The sequence below is a fragment of the Mustelus asterias genome, chromosome 10 (assembly GCF_964213995.1).
Source record: "Mustelus asterias chromosome 10, sMusAst1.hap1.1, whole genome shotgun sequence".
Taxonomy (NCBI): Eukaryota; Metazoa; Chordata; class Chondrichthyes; order Carcharhiniformes; family Triakidae; genus Mustelus; species Mustelus asterias.
Genome location: NC_135810.1, coordinates 100162540 through 100177463, shown reverse-complemented (window position 1 = coordinate 100177463; position 14924 = coordinate 100162540). Strand labels below are relative to the sequence as shown.

The 14924-nt window shown below is 38.9% G+C and overlaps 1 protein-coding gene across 3 annotated transcripts in view; it reads left to right on the top strand.

The window, feature by feature from the left end:
• The first annotated feature begins 9 nt into the window (after positions 1–9).
• The window catches only part of proser1 (proline and serine rich 1), a 35667-nt gene continuing 20752 nt past the window's right edge, over positions 10–14924 (top strand). The window contains exons 1-10 of one of the 3 annotated variants that reach the window (XM_078222301.1): positions 10–745; positions 3160–3225; positions 3516–3584; positions 3760–3854; positions 4209–4302; positions 6506–6616; positions 6718–6774; positions 7638–7721; positions 11195–11273; positions 14289–14372. In XM_078222301.1, the coding sequence (XP_078078427.1) occupies positions 701–745; positions 3160–3225; positions 3516–3584; positions 3760–3854; positions 4209–4302; positions 6506–6616; positions 6718–6774; positions 7638–7721; positions 11195–11273; positions 14289–14372 (784 nt within the window). In that variant the 5' untranslated portion in view covers positions 10–700. Of the gene's footprint in view, positions 746–3159; positions 3226–3515; positions 3585–3759; positions 3855–4208; positions 4303–6500; positions 6617–6698; positions 6775–7637; positions 7722–11194; positions 11274–14288; positions 14373–14924 lie in introns of those variants that run through there. The other 2 variants (XM_078222302.1, XM_078222303.1) reach the window with 2 other exon arrangements.

Below are 14924 nucleotides of genomic sequence, written 5' to 3'. Positions count from 1 at the left end.
GGACAGCGCGACGGGAGGCGGGTCCGGCTCGAGCGGAAGGTTCGAAGCGGCGGCCGTTAGTCGGAGGCACAGAGTGTGTGAGGGAGAGAGAGAGAGAGAGAGAGGCGACCCTCAATCCCTCTCCTAATCCTCTTTACTGGGATATTGTGAGGGGAGGAATTCAGCCCCCACTCCGGTTAACGTCGTCGGTAATGGAGCGGGTGGCAAAGATCGGGAGGAGGAGGGAAGGGGCAGCCCGGGGAGCCCAGTGTGTTTGGTAGCGGCCTTCCCCTCCCCTCACTCACTCACTCTGCCATTGTTCCCACTCACTACTCACTCAGTCCTATTGTTCCACTTCGGGCCTCCTCATTCACTCAGTCCCACTGTCCTCACACTCACTCACTCCCCATTGTTTCCCCCTCGGGCCTCCTCACTCAGTCCCATTGTTTTCCCCCTCACTCTCACTCAGTCCCATTGTTTTCCCCCTCACTCTCACTCAGTCCCATTGTTTTCCCCCCCCACGCCCCTCCTCACTCAGTCAGTCCCTTCGGGCTCACTCTTCACTCACCGTTCTCTCAGGCATCATCCTCAAGTCACCCAGAGGGAGGGAGCGGAAGCTGGCCTCTCACTCAACAAACGCCTCTCTTTAATCTTAAAGGGAGAAACTGAACACCTCTTTCACCCTCATCCCCATCCCCCCTCCCCTGACACATTTTCCAAAATGGACAACAAATCTTTTGCAATAGTCCTGGATGAAATAAGGAAGGTAAAGTCGCCATTGCTGGTTCTTCCTTCCCGCGGATTACTTTGTGTACTGTAATTACAATTAGGAATCTCAGTGCAATCTGTGCCCAAACATTTTTGCTTGCTTGCTTTCCTGTGCCGAGCTCCAGCATGTGAATAGTGTGTAAGTGATGAAGACACCCCGGATACTGAATAGACTTGATGCTAAACTTGTCCAACCAATGCAGAGCAGCAATCAACAAACCTAACTTGCGATGAATACAATGCTGGAAAACACCCAGCTGAGCAGGCAGCAGCTATGGAGAGAGGAACAGAGTTAATGTTCGATGATCTCTCGTCAATTGGGTGTTAACCTCCATAGCTAAACCAGTAGAATACAAGTCCGGAAGTCTTTATAACAGTGTTGTTCTCAGATTGCATCTAATGTACTTTAGCTCCATTGCTAATTGCTGAGATACAAGGGAGATGTTCTGGAACTGAGGGCAGTGTAGAAAGCATTGGGGTTCACATCTAGTGTCATTGGTCTGAGTTATAAGGAAAGACTGGAGAATCGTGGGCCTTTACTGCCTGAAAAGAAGGTACTTGAAAGGTGACCTCCAAGAAATACATAATCAAGGGAATGGAGAGGATAAACCTGAAATAAAACTTTAAATTATTGGAGTAGGACTAGATGGTATGGGCCTGGCTGCAAGGATCAACGCACAGATTAGGCTCACAGATAGAGTAGTTCAAATCTTGGAATAATTTAAGAAATAGTTAATATGCTGAAATATGTGATCACTAAATTGTTCTGAATGGGGATGAATGAATGTTTTTGTGTTATATTGTGATATATATAATTGATATGTCACATTGTGATTTTTGTTGAAAGATATCTCCCTGTATCTTGTGTTCTTAAAAAGTTACAAAATTACATTTGACACATTGCAGCTCGGACTAAGTGGCTATACCAAGTTCTAAACTTAACTTATCAAGAAAAAAAATAAGAGATGAGGAAAAACCTTTAACCTATTTTACCTTGTTGAAAATAAGAAGCAAACAATAGTTCTTCCCTTCACTATATTCAAATATGTCTCCAAACCTTTTGCCTGCACTAACCTCCCAGAAGACTCTAAGCTTTTTGTGAAGGACCAACCCTTGATATTACCATTTATGGCCCTTGTTCTAATTTTGACGTGTTTTGAAATAGTACTCAATATTTGCAATTTAATATTTTGTATATCTGCATTAGGTCTTAGACATATTTCAAAACTGAAGAGATCAAATTTCTCTAATTTTATCTTTTAATTAGATTCTCTAATACTAAGCCAACTTATCAAGCTACTGATATTAATTTTAAAACTTCTGTTGATTATCAACTTGCATTGACTCTGTGTTTCCCAGATACTTGATGCTTCCTCCAGTAATTCTAAAGTCATGATCTAAAATTTGGGCACATGTCAAAAATTAATACCTATAAGTTTCTAATGACCGCTATCTATAATAGGAGCCAATATATTTATCTAGTTTTAATGTTATGATTACAGATGGTGGCACAGTGGTTAGCAGTGCTGCCTCTCAGTGCCAGGGACCTGGGTTCGATTCCCGGGTTGGGTCACTGTCTGTGTGGAGTTTACATATTTTCCCTGTGCCTGTGTGAGTTTCCTCCAGGAGCTCCAGTTTTTTCCCACAGTTCAAAGATAAGCGGGTTAGGTGGATTGGCCATGCTAATTTGCCCCTTAGTGTCAAGGGCACTAGCTAGGGTAAATGTAAGAGGTTATGGGCATAGAGCCCGGGTGGGATTGCAGTCGGTGTAGACTCAATGGGCCACTTGGCCTCCTTCTACAATGTAGGATTCTATAATTCCATAAATGTTGAATAAAAATGGCTATCATGACAATACCACGAGTTCTACATGTCCAAGTATTTGAATTTACAAACAACAATGTTTGCACCTGTGGCTCATAAGGGGATTCATAAATATTCTGTTTAAAGTTTATTTATTAGTCACAAGTAGGCTTACACTGCAATGAAGTTACTGTGAAAATCCCCTAGTCGCCACACTCTGGATGCCTGTTTGGGTACACTGAGGGAAATTTAGCATGGCCATTTCACCTAACCTGTACATCTTTGGTCTGAGAGAGGAAACCGGAGCACCCAGAGGAAACCCACGCAGACACAGGGAGAATGTGCAAACTCCACACATACAGTGACCCAAGCTGGGAATCGAACCCAGATCCCTGGCGCTCTTGTCATGATTTATGATGATAAAGGAGACTGAAGTAATATTAGTTTTACACCAGTTTCATTTTTAGTTGCAGGATATTAACAAAGTTCAAAACAGATGTTAAAAGATAACTGCATTGCAACCCTTACACATATTTGTTGTAAATATTTTCTGGCAACCATTTTACTTATTCAATCTTCACTTTATTGAAATATTCACTTTCTTTATAGGGGGTTTTGACTGATCATAAATTAAAGGCAATTGAATATGTTCATGGATATTTTTCAAGCGAACAGGTATCGTCAACTTATGTTCATGCTAATACGTATTCATGATTTTTGTGTGATTGCAATTAACATTTCATTTTATAATCCTTTTATGGTTGATTATTGATGTAAATATTTTAGTATACTCTAAAAGACTAATGGAAAAAGTTAATTTTGCGAGACAGTAATGTTAATGTTGCTAGATAGTAATTTTGCTGCAGATATATTTAGTAAAAGCATTAAATTCTTGCAGGAAAAAGTCAGCCATAATTTTGTTCTTCAATTTATCTTTTTAAAATGTATCCACATCCTACTTGCAGGTGGTTGAATTACTGAAGTATTTTTCTTGGGCAGAACCTCAACTTAAAGCTCTTAAAGCTTTACAGCATGTAAGTGATAAAAATTGCAGACTGTTAAATATCTGCTTATCCTGATTTTTCAGCTTTCTGTAATGTATGATGGTTTGTTTTAAAGAAATTTCTTATATTGTAGAACTAATTATCAATTATAGAAATTTGACAAAATAGGTTAAAGCCACTTTTTTATTTTCATTTTGTTTTTCAGAAAATGGTAGCCATCCATGTATCTAAAGTAATAAATATTCTTCATTGCCTCACTTTCACTAAAGATAAACTTGTCGCCTTAGACCTAATAGCTTTGTAAGTATGTTGTTGGGTTTGGTATGGTATCACATCTACCTTGTGCTACATTTGCTGCAAAATATATTGTTCTAACAAAAATGTTGCATTTTGGAGCCTGACAATCTTTTAAACACCATTGTAACAATTCACGATGTTACAGAAAACCAGTAATGTGAATGAGAAATTCAGGTTATCTTTGATTGGACACTTGATGTACATGTGCATAGTATTTTTTGGAGTTTGCGAAGATAATATCAGGAGTACATTGTTGTTCACTAAGCTATTAAAAGAATGAAATAAGTTTTTTTTTGTTAGGTATCAGCTTTTTGATAGGTACCGTAAACATGATCAATAAGTGTTTTTCTTTGGTAGAAATATCATCGATCCTCATAACTATCGACTTATCGAAGATATTTTTCGGGTACACCTGCCAGAAAAAAAACGCTGCAAAAGAATTCTCGATCAGGTGATGTATCTTAATGAGACCACTTCTTTGACTTTTGGTTTCTACAGGTCTATTGTCAGTGTTGTTTGGTGGGGTGATAATTGAATTTTAAATTTATAAGGGAATGGTTTCAAAGATGCTAGAACAGGAAGTGTGCAGGTGAGAAATAACATCTGAAAGTTTGGAATTGTAGTATAGAAAGATTGATGCGCCCCCCCCCCCCCCCAAAAAAAAATATCCCTTGCCCCAAGAGCTATATTTATTTAAGAATTTAACTGGAGATGCCGGCGTTGGACTGGGGTGGGCACAGTAAGAAATCTCACAACACCAGGTTAAAGTCCAACAGGTTTATTTGGAATCATGAGCTTTCAGAGTGCTGCTCCTTCAGGTGAGTGGGGGTTGATATGCGTGATGTTCTTGGAGATCCTCTCCACTTTGAGCTGGCGGTTTGCGGTGTTGATGGTAGCCATGATGTGGCGGTGCCGGCGTTGGACTGGAGCTTACCTGATGAAGGAGCAGTGCTCCGAAAGCTTGTGATTCCAAGTAAACCTGTTGGATTTTAACCTGGTGTTGTGAGACTTCTTACTTTATTTAAGAAGACACTTGTACAGAGGTATTGTGAAGAAACTGCTGAGGATAGGTTCGCGTTACAATTGGGTGAGAAATAGGAGACCAGTTGGACAGCTTTTGTCACAATCAACAGCCAAGGTGAGGGATACAAAATGAGTTTGGTTTGGATAAGGAGAGAAGGTGGCAGAGTGAAGCCTAAGTGGTGGGCTCTTGTTTAAAAAGAGGTAAATACTAGCTGAAAAGTGCTGTTTAGTGGCAGATTGGCCAAGCACTTCTGTGGAAGTTGGCAGCAGAGGGGTGACCAACAGTAAAAATATGCCCAGAGTTATAGAAATGGGATCTTGGTAGGAGAGGGGGGCAGAAAAAGAATGAGAGGCAGGAACAGAGCATCAGTTTAGAACAGTGCACCCAAACCTCAAGATGTGACTTTATTTTATTGCCTCTAACTTCATACAACTGCAGAATGAAAATCTAGGATGGTGGGGTACAAGAGCCATTCAAGTGGGATGAGGCTTCAGTTCTTCAATTGTTGAGTGGGGAGGGTGGAGAAGCAGGAGTTGAGTGTGGGCATAGTTGATTTTTTTTTAAAAAGGGTATCTCAAAAAAAAACATCTACCTATTTACAGGCTTTCTTTGCAGTAACAGTTGAACCTCAGAGAGCGATTGATTAGACCACGGCCACCAAAAAAAATTCAGGCATTTATAAGGGCTTTGCAGCTGTCATAAATCAGTATGGGGTCCAAGGCAGCCATTGTTCCTAGGATCACAGCCCACAATTTGGGAAGCCCTGGTTTAGAAACAATGTCAGCGTGAAGTTTCATAGAGGATTTAGTACTAAATGTTTCTGGGTGTCCCTAGATAACTGAAGTGTTGAGAGCTGCTTTATTTTTGGGTGAGTTGACATCTCAGGGTTTGAGAAGGAGACAGACCATCATAATGGGAAGGTTGAATGCAGCATCGAGTTGGAGTCTGAAGATGGGGGTTAAATCTCAAGGCTGTGGGAGAAAAAAAAAAGAATTAAAAGCACAAAATGTTAATATTTAAAGTAAAATGTCAATTTAAAATTGCTTAAGAAAAATAAATCCTATGTATGGAGGCTGAGCAGCACTTGGTGGCCAGATTGTGGAACTGCAAGCGGACTAAAAATATTAAAGATATTCCAGCATCAGGTCATCCCATTAAGTGGCAAGTCATATTTTTTAAAATGTGAGAGTCTGATGTTAACAGATTTAAAGGTGAGGACATAATTAACACTGTAAAGTTTACAGGATGTGCTTGCAGCTGATTAAGCAAATTGATTTTTATTAACATCTAGATAATAAAGTCCATACATTAATATGTAGATGGATCTCTGAATCCTGTGCATTGAATACACTTTCTGTAAGCATTGCACGCTTTAGCCAGTGCACTTTAATGTATTCTGTAACTCAGAGAGCACCATTCAGGTTGTTGTTTATATCATTTATAATAAGATTAAGCAACACAATAACAACTAATCTGATTTAAAATGCATTTGGATTTCTACGCCACAGCTAACAACTCCACTAAATTAAAGATGGTGCAATTTACAGATATTGTAATGGCAGTAGTAATCCAAGATAGATTGAGTGTCGTTCCTTATGTTGATGTCCTCATATTTGTTGTTATATATAAGGCTTCTAAGGCTGGCTGTAAGGCTCCCCTTGCCATGAGATCTTCATGTGGAATGATTCCAGGAAACCCCTATCCTAAAGGAAAACCCAGTGCGTTGAATGGATTATTAGCAGTAAGTATGGAAGCTTTGCTTTGGACGTATTGATCAAGATTTCTCTTGGTTGTGAAAGGTTACGTTACTACTTTCAGTTTAGAATGTTTCCCTCTTTTCAGGGCAGTTGGAAGCTACCGCTTGGGCACAGTGGAAAGGGAAGGCTGGTAAACTTGGGTGTGAGTGACAGATCCAGCAACTTATACATTTATCCATTAACACGCAGGCTTTTCTTGTATTTCTGTCTCATTTAATGTTAAGACTTTCAAGACAATTGGAGACGGAATATTTTGCAGCAGAATAGTAAGACATGAATTTGTGTCCTATAATTATTCACGTTTGAGGTTTTCCAATATGTGAGAATTGGCTGTAGGCTAGTTGTTTCCCTGCAGAGGGGACTGGAAAAAAAACGCAGGTTTACTGAGTAGCTCTTGCTTAATGTTTTAAGTACCAAGTTAACAATAGCTTTGGCACAGGTCTGGGGCAGGTTTGCACTTTTCAATATTTATCAGTTTATTCATAAAATTAAAATTTGACAAGACCTCCCAACAGTTACAAAGCAAATTTGTTTATGATTACATCAAAGCAGGTCACCGTAACCGTTTATAAGACATAAGGCCACATCCTGATTTTGGGGAGCTTAGCTATGCAAGGACATCAGCATGCTGGAAAAGGAAAAATCCTGAGACTCAACAGTAAAGCTTAGTAAAAGATAGTAATCATGTGCCTTTCAATCATCTTTTCACTCATGGAAGTGTACGCTAATGAGGGTAAAGAAAGTTGAGAAGTAAAATGATTTTGGACATCTGTCTGCTGTAAAATTATGTTTCTAGATTACTGAAATAGAGTGGATAATGTATTTAAGTAGGTTACATATATTGTCATTTATAGGATCAAAACAAGCATCTATTGTTGAGCCTCAAGCTCTGAAGATTATATAGAATAATACCTATATGAATAATAAAACACACAAAATAGAATTCCATATTAGCCTAATACAAAACTGATATGCAAAGAATCGATTGAGATTTTCTTTTGCCAGGCTCTTGCTGTTAAGAAAGAAAATGACGATGGTTACAATGTTGGCCGAGGGATAGCGACCTGTATTCTAGGACCTTCTAAACCAGTAAGTACGATGGCTAAAATACTGCAATTATTGGTTTATACGGTCAATAATTCTACTACTTAAACCATGACACTATCCACTGTGTATGTTTGTCTGCCTGCCAATCAAAATACTATGATAAAAGGATCAAAGGATATGTATCTGTACTGGTAAGCTTCAAGCAAGTGTGCCTGTCCGATCATATCATGTGCTTCATTTCCTGTCAATTTAAATTTCAAACTTTCCTTCCCAAAGCAAAAACAAAGGCAGTGATTTTAAATGTGTGGAGAAACTGCAAAACAGAAGCTTTGAGTCCAGAATGTCTGCAATGCCTCAATTCCACTTTACGCACTTAAAAGATAAAGCCAGAGTTTTGTCCTGCAATTGAAATAACTCTCAGCTCATTCAATGTTTACTCAATATCATTCACACTTTGTTACAAATATGATATATTGTCCAATAAATTTCATATTGCTTCAGCCTTGTAAATCAGAGTATACTCTGAGTAAATCGGTATACTCTGATTTACATTGAGAGTGGAGTGTGGAGATCAGTGAATTTCTTTTTTACTACTACAGAAATTCTAGTGGTTAAGTTTAAAATTGACCTGATACGAATATCGGAGTAAAGGATTATAGAATTGTTTTATCATTTGGTAGATGATATATAACTGAGTTAACATTGTGCTCATCAAAACAGTGGGGTGGGGTTTTGTGGGAAATGTGGCCTGCAGGGTGATAGGATTAAGCGGGATGCAAAAATTTCAATTTTCCAGCAGTGGGTTAAGATGCAGAGTAAGTCAGTGGGGTGTTTGTGTTGGACCTCACACTGGCTTGTGGCAGGTTCATACTTGTAATACAAGTATCTGGAATTAAGAATCTACTGATGACCATGAAACCATTGTCGATTGTCAGAAAAACCCATCTGATTCACTGATGTCCTTTAGGGAAGGAAATCTGATGTCCTTACCTGGTCTGGTGTACATGTGACTCCAGAGCCACAGCAACGTGGTTGACTCTCAACTGCTCTTGGGCAACTGGGGATGGGCAATAAATGCTGGCCAGCCAGAGATACCCATGTCTTGTGAATGAATTTTAAAAAAAAATTCCAATCCATGAATACTCAACAGTGTAAAAACTTTTTATTAATTATCTCCTACCTTCAAGATAAAGTCAGAAGTGAATGAGAAGTTTGTGGCATCCAGATCACGTTTGCTTAAAGGTAGCATACACCAGTTGCTTTGTGCAGTTCTGTCTGAGGTCAGCAGTTTTTCTTGTTTAACTCTAGGGACAAAGGAGAGGAATAGGAGAATGGACTCTCGCATTGTGTTACACTGCAGCTTTTCTAAAGTTAAAATATTGCTGTTCCTTATTATGAAGTAATTGAATAAAACTCTTGCCTGTTTGTTTTGATGAATTGAACGTTGATCTTTAATTTGATTTATTATTGTCATGTGTATTAACATACAGTGAAAAGTATTGTTTCTTGCGCGCTATACAGACGAAGCATACCGTTCATTGAGAAGGAAATGAGAGAGTGCAGAGTGTAGTGTTACAGTCATAGCTAGGGTGTAGAGAAAGATCAACTTAATGCAATGTAAGTACATTCAAAAGCCTGACAGCAGACGGGAAGAAGCTGTTCTTGAATCGGTTGGTACGTGACCTCAGACTTTTGTATCTTTTTCCCGGTGGAAGAGAGTATGTCCGGGGTGCGTGGGATCCTTAATTATGCTGGTTGCTTTGCCGAGGAAGTGGGAAGTGTAGACGGAGTCAATGGATGGGAGTCTGGTTTCCGTGAAGGATTGGGCTACATTCAAGACCGTTTGTAGTTCCTTGCGGTCTTGGGCAGAGCAGGAGCCATACCAAGCTATGATACAAACAGAAAGAATGCTTTCTATGGTGCATCTGTAAAAGTTGGTGAGAGTCGTAGCTGACATGCCAAATTTCCTTAGTCTTCTGAGAAAGTAGGTGTTCTTTGTTACATTATTGTATACAAGTATTGTAGAAATACTTGCATGCAATAATTCAAAAAAGTCAGAACAGGCAAGATCAGTCTGCAGTTGGAATTTAGCACAGGTCATGTAAAGTCATAAGGTGAAGTAGAAGAACCCATAAATTAAATGGCAATGTGTTTAAATGAACAGAGCTAGAAAGGGATCTGGGAGCCTTGTGAATTAGAGCATGTGATGTGGAAAACAAAGTGCTTTTATATTAAAAGGCTGGTGTGTGTAGCTAACTCAAGTGTAAAGAGGTGATTTTAAATTGTATTTGATTTGTGTTTGGTTTGGATCTCGTTTAAATTGAGAACAGCATTGGCCCCATGTGTGCTCTGGCAGTTAGCTCTTTGGATCAGTTGGAAGTTGATTATGGAAAAAGAAAGTAAACTCTAGGTAAAGTGAGTTGATATGCTAACACATTCAACCTTTGAATTGTTTTTATTCCTAATGTCTAAATTATTTATTTTCCTGTTTAGTGCCACACATTTCTTGACCAATAGATGTACTTGTTACATGGCCACAACTGAACCTTTTTTCTGCAGTTGGCTCAAAGGAGATTTCTGAGTAACTGATATGATCCATTCAAATTAGAAAGCTTGAATCTTTATCACATCCATAGAACATCTCAAATTGCATCACAGCAAATGAATTATTTCTGAATTATAGTAATGGTTAACATCGGCAAATTTGGCAGTCAGTTTGCATCAAGCAAAATTGCATAAAAAAGCAAATTAATCACAATGATTTTATTGGTGGTATCAAGGGACGATATTGATCAAGATACAAGGTGCACCCCCTTGTGTAAAGTCTCTCTTTTTTCACATTTTTAATTCAACTGAAACCAACAGTAGACTAAACCACACGTTAATATCACCATCTGAAAGATGCTAACTCTAATAGGTGTCAACAGAGATTGTGTTAATGACCATAGTAGGGTTTAAAACTACAGTTCCATGACTCAAAAGGCAAGAATGCTGCCAACTAATTCAAACTGACACAATTCCTTAGTTTTTGTTTTTTTTCCTTGTTTCCCTGTCTCTCTTCTCAAGTCCTCCTTTGCATCTTAGGTTTTCCAGTCTAAACCTATGGGGTGAGTTTCATGTTTGTGTTGTAAAGACATAGAAATGCTAGAAAAGTAGTATGAACATAGTTGATGCTGTTCTTTATTGGAGTTATGGCAGAACTCTCAATGTTTTTAGATTGCTGCAGAAAACTGCATCAGATCAGGAAGCTGTCAGCCAGCCATTCGCACCCCCTTTATTCAAACTGCATATGTTAACTTGCCAGTACAGCCTTTATATTTATATTGTTGTGTATACTTAAACTTTCTTTTGAGTGATTCATTGAAATTATGTATTTATTTTATATTCTGCACTGTGTAATTTTGTATCCAAATAAATTATACTTGTGAATGAATTCACTGAATTTTTTAAATGTTTATTCAAATAAAGTAATTATGATTTCTACATACTTAAACCGGAATTTTCCTTTCATCTAGGCTCCAGCAACATACAATCCTCATAAGCCTGTTCCTTACCCTATCCCTCCCTGCCAACCACATGCGACTATTGCACCAAGTAAGATTTTTTGATTTGATTTATTATTGTCACATGTATTGGTATACAATGAAAAGTATTGTTTTTTGCGCGCTACACAGACAAAGCATACTGTACACAGAAGGAAAGGAGAGGGTGCAGAATGTAGTGTTACATTGATGTTTTTCTTCAGTTGTTTTCAGTGGCGACAATATTTATGCTGTAAAGCAGTCATAACACAGAATTAACCGTAATGATATTGCTTGCAAGTATCATACAGGCAGTAATATTGTGATGCATGATTTGCCAACAGAAATTGTCAAGATATTGATATTACAAATATAAGCTCATCAGTACATAACATGCGTTCTTTTTCTTGGGGGAGGGTGGAGTATAGCCAAGATATTTATGGTTGCCCATTTTAATAGAAAGCTTGTTTGAATTTTGTATAAGGTGAAGAATGTTAAGCTGCAAATTGAACATGTTTTACTGTCAGCTGGAGAAGACAAAGATCTTTTCTGCCTCAGTATGATATTTTTACTTCCCATTTTAGCTGAACATGCACCATTTAAGAGGAAAACAGATGATTGCTGAGTTTGTCAGTAAATATTTGTCTGCTGAGAAGTGAGGTTGGAAATTCTGCACTGAGGGAAATTACTTTCACTTCATCTGTTTGAGTTAAATTCAGGGAAAGTCCTAAAGGCAGTAAGACATGCAATCCATTGCACAGTCTTGTGTAATAGTATCTCAAACTGATTTTTTTGTGCAGTTGACTAGTAATGTAGCAGTCAATATACTTGTTTCACTCTAATGGTTCCAAGTTGAATTGCTGGTTCAGATAGATTGAATCTAATCCTCACTTGTTGCTTAACAGTGGAATTGCCTCTTGGAGCATCATTTGGAAATTATACCCAATATTGTGCCATCTGTGCCCATTTTTGGGACTTGAGTGTTTGAGCCTCCTGGTTGCAGTTCAGTAAAGGAGACAGGAGCTCTGTTTCTTCATAAACTACCTTTATTTCTTTGATCCAACTCCACATACAATTCTCCAACACCCAGTGCCACCTGTAGCCCCTTTATATATCTGTTATTTCTGTTGAACAATTGACATCAAGTTAGGACTTAATTGGAAGGTCTGCTCACCGATTCCTAACATTGAGGATGGTGTAGAACTTGCCATATATCCCTTCATTAAATATGAAAGCTAAGTTTCAAGCCAGTTAATCATAGAAATCATAGAATGATAGTTAACTATAGTTAACTACATTCACGGCCATTCGACATGTTAAAGAACATACAAGCGTGGGAGCTTTTCTATGTGACCCATACTATTACCATAAAAAATACATTCAAAGAAACAATATTGTGCATGGCTTGAGATAAATCTTTTTATTAAAGAGCATCCCCAGAAAATCGCAGTAAAGCACCAAAAAAAGCATTGTTTCCTATTGTGCTTAAAATATTGGGTTTGGTTTGCACCAATAAAATGGCACAAACATTTTGCATATGGTTCTTCATTTTGTGCCAGAGCCATTATAATGAGCATTTAGAATAAATGGACTATAGAAAATATTAATTAATTTAGGCATAGTTGCTTGTCTTGGGTCCAAGTTTACCCAATCTGTTAGAATGGTTATTTGTTTAATGCCCCAATTATACTCGTCTCTTGCTGCAAATGCATAGGAAATTGCATCCCATAGTTTCAGCTGGATGAGCTGACTCCATCAAACTTGGTTCATACTGCTGGCACTTGGGTGGGAATAGGCAAAAGATTGATGATTTTTGTCCCCAAAATCGAAGTGAAATACTAATATTAGAAGTTCTAAGTTCATCAGTATTCTATGAATGTGTAGTCAATAAAAAGAAATGAAGGGGGTGTGATTCTCCAAGCCCGCTGTGCTGCTCGAGTCACGCAGCAAGTCGGGAGACCTCAACGGTGGCCGTTTCGCAGGCTCCCACTGGGTGCCACAGTTTCCGCATGTCTCCAGGACGAAGTGTTTTTTGCGTAATCACCACCACGCCAGAAGTTGGCGCCGAGCTGATTAACATATTGAAATTGCAGTAATCACGGGGACACGAGCTGGCCTGGGGAGGTCTGGGAGGCCAGCGATCCGGGGGGTTGGAAGGCCAGCGATGAGGGATTGTGGGCTAGCTGGCAATCTGGAGGCCATATTGTGGAGATGCCGGCGTTGGACTGGGGTGAACACAGTAAGAAGTCTCACAACACCAGGTTAAAGTCCAACAGGTTTATTTGGTAGCAAATACCATAAGCTTTCGGAGCGCTGCTCCTTCGTCAGATGGAGTGGAAATGTGCTCTCAAACGGTGCACAGCGACACAACATCAAGTTACAGAATATTGATTAGAATGCGAATCCCTAAAGCCAGCCAGGTCTTAAAGGTACAGACAATGTGGGTGGAGGGAACATTAAACACAGGTTAAAGAGATGTGTATTGTCTCCAGAGACAAGAGATGTGTATTGTCTCCATCTGACGAAGGAGCAGCGCTCCAAAAGCATATGGTATTTGCTACCAAATAAACCTGTTTGGACTTTAACCTGGTGTTGTGAGACTTCTTAATCTGGAGGCCAGCATTGGTGGGGGGGGAAGCCACTGTGCATGCACCAATCTCTGCTCTGACAGATCGGCACATGCGCAGTGGCCCGCTCAGTACTATACTGCCGGCACTTGGGTGGGAATAGGCTCCACCCACAGATTTCCAGAGGAAATCATGCTCGGGCACTCTGTACATCAGAGTGTCGGAGATTCATTCTAGAAATCACGCTAAAACAAATAGCGGGATTTACTCGCATTTTCTTGCAGGTTGGGAACTTGGGTTTTTTGGGGGGGAGAATTCCAGCCGAGGTGTTTGGCAAATACAATAACTTTGTGCTTATAGGACTTTGAAGATCAAGAAATACTGTCAAACAAATGCATTGATAAAAAATGTTAACATTTTTTGTTACATTTTATTCTGTAATGGAGTAAATTAAGGGGAAAAAACATGATTTCACACTGACATGATGCAGAAAATTAGATATTTTTGTCTATTTCTTGTAGGTGCATATAACACAGCTGGCCTCGTCCCAATGGGCAGTTTTTTAACTCCTGTGGTAACACCAGCTACCTATGCTCCTCAACAAGGTCAGAACAGAATTAATTTATTTTACATCTTTAAGATGCTTATACTTGTGTTGTTAACTAAAAGTTGATTATTTGGACTGTAAGGTGTAAAGGCATTTTATATCATTCTACAGTGTTGACAATAAATGTTTATCTTTGAGTCAGTGCATGCTGAATACTCCAATCTACTGTTCCGTACTTCAGCATGCACTGTCAGTAAACCGATCCACTAATGCCAAAGCTGAAATTCCATGAACTTAATTTTCCAACAAGTAGGTTGACATATGCCATGAATGTGACTTATATAGCTGTTTTATAACACTAAGGGTAAAACAAAGAAGATGAGTGTTAGATACGCAATGGAGAAATGAATAAAGCTTGAGGAAATGTACAAACCATGTACTATCTGGTGTATTTCAAACTCTACTGAATTCATTTAAGTTCTTGAGGAAGGATTCTGCAAAATACTTTGATTTGTAGAGGTGATTTTTGATATGGGCAAGGTATTGGGTACATATTTGGATGTCTTGTGATTTAGCTGTTTTATTCAATTAACTGACAGTTTTCCCCATT